Source organism: Zea mays, chromosome 8 (genome assembly GCF_902167145.1).
Source record: "Zea mays cultivar B73 chromosome 8, Zm-B73-REFERENCE-NAM-5.0, whole genome shotgun sequence".
NCBI lineage: Eukaryota > Viridiplantae > Streptophyta > Magnoliopsida > Poales > Poaceae > Zea > Zea mays.
In genome coordinates, this window is record NC_050103.1 from 115,558,873 (window position 1) to 115,563,399 (window position 4,527).

Consider the following 4,527-nt stretch of genomic DNA (forward strand, 5'->3'; position numbering starts at 1 on the left):
CGCACAAGGCTCTCGCTCTCTCTCTCTCTCTCACGCGAACGCTTGTAACCCCCTACTGCAAGCGCATCCGCCCTGGGCGCAGGACAACACGAGGTCGTGGTTTCCCCTTACTGTTTCCCCCTTGTGTTCCGGCTCGCGCCGACCCATCTGGGCTGGGACACGCAACGACAATTTACTCGTCGGTCCAGGGACCCCCCGGGTCGAAACGCCGACAAAACGACACAAGTGAGATCTAGGGTTAGGGTTTATCTGTGCTACTGGAGCCCGATGTCGGAGAATATGGGGGCCACCCAGACGACAGACAGACACTGATTAGAGACGACGGTGAGCGAGGGAGGGCCGGAGGGGAGGACTAGACAACAACACGAACTCACATAGTTCACCGAGAGAGAGAGAGGATAGGATAGGGGAGAGGGGTTAGGGTAGAGAGGAGCTGGTGGATCGAGGTCACCGGCGTCGGGAACGGGAGCCAAGGGCGCCGAGGTCGTTGGATCGGGGTGGCGCCGCGACGGAGGAGCCGAGATGAGAATCGCCAAGTCGAGGAGAGAGAGGGAGGTCGAGTCGAGTGTGAGTGAGAGATCGGCGGCTGAGGGTGAGGGGGTGAGAGGTGGGAGATAGATAGACGGGCCTATACCGGGCTGGCCATGTGGGAGCAGGCCATGCCATGCCGGCCCACATGCCTGGCTTTCAGTCCAGGCACTGCCTGCTCTACTGGGTCGTGCTAGCCCGGGCCCATCACTCACGTGCCGGGCCGGGCGTAGACCAGGCCAAAAAAACGGGCCTCAGACGGATACTACATGACTTCGCCAGCGCATGCATGTGCTGGAGCAACGACCGATTCGTGTTCAAATGAGGCCATCGATCGAGTGGCCAATTTCCGGCGAGGAGCTGCAAACATGGACGACGATGTGGACCGAAGAGCTAGACATCGTGAACCGACCGGGTCAGGTTTCTTGCCTATTCCGAGTCAATTTGTTTCAAATTGATTTTTGGATCTATTTTCGACGTGAAAAAATTGAAGACTGTATTTTGAACTTGTTTCCAACTAGGGTAAGATAACCCTCTCTATGTAAATGGGAAGATCACGGCCGATTGAGAAATCTAACTTTCAATATAATCACCAAAAAAATTACTTATCTACTATCATTTTATTGCCCTAACTTTTCATATCTTGTTGTTTGCTATGTCTCTCGATGAGATTTGACAACATTCTAGGTGGTTTATTTCCTTGATACTAGAACGACCTCTCTACGTGTGCTCCTTCCCGTCATATATTGTTGTTTGCTGTGATATGAGCTTATTGTTCACGTACGTCGTAGCTAATTGTAAACAGTCCATTACACGTTTATTCATCACTGTTCCCACCACACCGCCGAAACACCAGCTACCCCTTCCTCACCAATTGAACAACTAATTGACAAACCAAATAGCAAACCCATCATTGATGAACCTGCTAGAGCGCTAGGATGATGCACATGGCAATTAGCCGTAAACAAACAAAGCACGATGATGTCACTCATGAATAATATGCTGCTAGCTTAATTAGCTATTCAGTCCCCCGGCCCAGCTAGCTCGATCAGTGCTGGATGGGAGGGCTGCAGTAGGGGCCCTTGAGCCAGCCGTCGGCAATGGAGCGGTAGGCCGCCTCGGTGAGGTGGATGCCGTCCCAGATGAGGTAGTTGCCCGGGTCGGCGCAGGCGCTGGCCCCGGCCATGCCGCACCGCGCCTTGTTGTTGTAGCCGTACTGGCCCTGCCCGCCGGCGCCGCAGCAGACCTTGAGGCCGTACTTGAGCCCTGCAATGCAAGTGTCACAACGTATATATATAGTACACAGCTATATATCATTAATTAGCAGTAATGGCGACCTTTATTTGAGAAACATGTTCAAAGATAAAAACGAACAGCTAGCGCATGGAAAGTAAGTATTGGTTGGTTTTGTATGATATATGCATAAATATAATAATACGCATGCCAACTGGATTAGGAGGGTATTGATTCCTAACTGTTTGCACAAACAAAGGTCATGATGCATGCATATGGTCCCCAGGGCATATATATAATTGATCAGGATGTGCATGAGTCATTGGTGGGTTAAGAATCCAAATAAATAAATAAATATTGAAACATGCTCACTATGCATGCACACACACGTAGCTACATCTACATCTTCGTTCGAACATGCATGCTTTGGATCTATCCCTTTCCAGTCTAGCAAACGACGACGACACAAAGCGAAAGCAGCAAGCTACTCACCGAAGTTGTGAGGGGCCCGGATCATGTGGGTGACCTGGGTGTAGAAGTCGGCGTACATGATCCGGGCGTGCGGGTACGTCCTGCGCAGGCCGGACAGGCTCCGCCGCAGCAGCGCGTTGTGGTAGGAGGAGAGGCCGTTGTAGGCGCGGAGGCAGCCGTCGCGGTCGTAGTCGGCGGCGTTGGAGGTGCCGTAGAGGGTGAGGTAGATGGGGAAGCAGCCGATGGGGAGCACCCCGGGCACCACCACGTCCACGGCTCCGCTCCTCACGATCGCCTCCAGGCCGCGGACGAGCTTGCTCACCACCATGGGCACGTACCCTCTCACCTCCGCCATGGACCGCCCCGAGAAGAGCGCCGCGTTGTAGTCGTTGCCGCCGAACTCGCCCACCACGAACAGGGACTTGGACAGGTAGTTCTTGCAATCTGCTGCCCGGCCACCAAGGCACCAATACAATGCAGTTAACGCCGCGTAATTAATGGTGTTTATGCATGCATCGACGTACACGTACCCTTCCCGCACACGGAGGGGAGCAGCTGCCTGAACCACTGGATTTGGGTGTCCAGCGGCCCGTTGTTCCAGATCTTGTCGCTGAGGCCGATGGACTTGAAGAAGTCAAAGTCCATGGTGGTGGCGCCGATGATCGCCATGTTCGCCCCCTTCTTCAAGTCGCCGCCGGCTTTCGAAGCCGGCAGCAGGGGCAGCCCAAAGTGCTCGGCTGCATAATCCATGCACACGTACGGTACAGTGTTAGTGTACCAGCGAGTCAGTCCAGTCCAACAGCCAGTTCGTCGTTTCCATCCCTCTTGCGTACGTCCTGTGTCTGTGTGTGCACATAGCCACATACCCAGGAAGTCGACGATGACGCGGCCGTCGGAGCAGCGTCCGGTGGGGCGGCCGAAGAAGGTCTCCCCGTAGGGCGGCTGCCCCGTGGTGAGCCAGGAAGGGCACCCGCCCCCCACGCAGAGGTTGCCGGTGTCGGAGATGGAGTCGCCGAAGCTCCAGATGGCGTTGTACCGCTGCGCAGCTCCATGGCCGAGCACGCACAGCAGAAGCAGAAGCCGCCCCAGCACCAGTGCCGCCTTGCCGCCGCCGGTGGTCGCCATCACACTAGTGTGGTGGCTAAGCTAGACTGGCTGGCTCTACCTGCTACCGCTTCACTGCCAGGCACGCCGCCGCAGCTGTCTGCCGAGAGCCCGAGGCGACGACGATTGAGAGCGAGAGTTTAAAGCGAGCGCCAGGTCGTGCGTGCTCAGCTCGATCGGTGGGTTATTGCGCGCGACCCGTGTCTAGGCGGTGCGGCCATGTGGACTGCCGCACGGGAGATTTTTAGAGTGCGTTTAGTTTTATGGATATATCTGCATTAAAAAGGAGCTTTAATCTAACGTTACGCACAAATTTTTTCAACCGCAAGTGAAAATACCGGCCCTTATATATCAAGTAGTGGGAAGACCATAAGTATTCCTTTAGGTAGTGTTTTGGTTCAGTGTCAACGTCCCTTATTTTTTGAGGAATGACCTCATCCACTGTTTTTGAAGAATATTTCTTGACCCTGACTCTGGACCTCCAAACCAAACGCGAGTCAAATTAGAGTGATCCTATCCCTCTTCATCCTTCCTCGTCCCTTCATCCAAACACTACCTTAGTTGCCCATCGGCGCTCTAACAAAAATACTTGTATGCACCAAAAACCTCGAGTTCTGCAGGGTAAATCCATTAAAAAAGGGTAAATTTTAGCGAAGGGGGCAGCTACAGTTGGCAGTTGGCGGGGAACTTGCTTTAGGAAATAATGAAAAGCGAGCACTCGAATCTACACCCCACTGCTCTGTAAATTTGAGACTAACCACCAGACCTAACGTACCGTGTTTAGAAATAAACAATAATTATATTTGAATAAATATCTCAATACCTATGATATATAATAACCGTAGCAAAGCACATGCAACTGTCTAGTTTATATATAAGTGGTGTTTGGTTATGGGCAAATATAGACAGTGGGAGGGAATATTATATCAGACACTGGATATCTGTCACCAAATTTTTTTACAAGTTGATCCATGTTTTCTAATCTTCACCGCTACTGAATAATTAAAGATTGTTAGTACTTCCTCCGTTCTTTTTTATTTGTCATGGTTTAGTTCAAACGCGAAAAACATCCGATAACAAAGATAGTATATGTTGGGGACTTGTTCTCAAATGCTATGAATCAAGAACAAGGCAACATAAAATATTAAATGTCAAAGCCCTTCGTCCTTCGGATCATTATTTCCCTTCGGA

At 51.9% G+C, this 4,527-nt stretch overlaps 1 protein-coding gene across 1 annotated transcript; it reads right to left on the minus strand.

The window, feature by feature from the left end:
• Positions 1–1,253: 1,253 nt before the first annotated feature.
• Positions 1,254–3,563, minus strand: LOC100284848 (uncharacterized). Its single transcript, NM_001157743.2, has 4 exons — positions 3,099–3,563; positions 2,763–2,969; positions 2,254–2,676; positions 1,254–1,794 (listed from the first exon to the last, which is right to left on the minus strand). The coding sequence occupies exons 1-4, from the start codon at positions 3,355–3,357 to the stop codon at positions 1,577–1,579; spliced, it is 1,107 nt and encodes a 368-aa protein (NP_001151215.2). The 5' UTR covers positions 3,358–3,563; the 3' UTR covers positions 1,254–1,576.
• Between the last annotated feature and the right edge of the window lie 964 nt (positions 3,564–4,527).

Excerpts from the sequence above, each read along its gene's own strand:
- LOC100284848 (NM_001157743.2), bottom strand. The coding sequence starts at position 3,357 with ATGGCGACCACCGGCGGCGGCAAGGCGGCACTGGTGCTGGGGCGGCTT. Across the intron at positions 2,677-2,762 it reads CCCCTCCGTGTGCGGGAAGG|ATTGCAAGAACTACCTGTCC; the intron begins GTACGTGTACGT and ends GCCGGGCAGCAG. Across the intron at positions 1,795-2,253 it reads CCGGGCCCCTCACAACTTCG|GGCTCAAGTACGGCCTCAAG; the intron begins GTGAGTAGCTTG and ends CTTGCATTGCAG.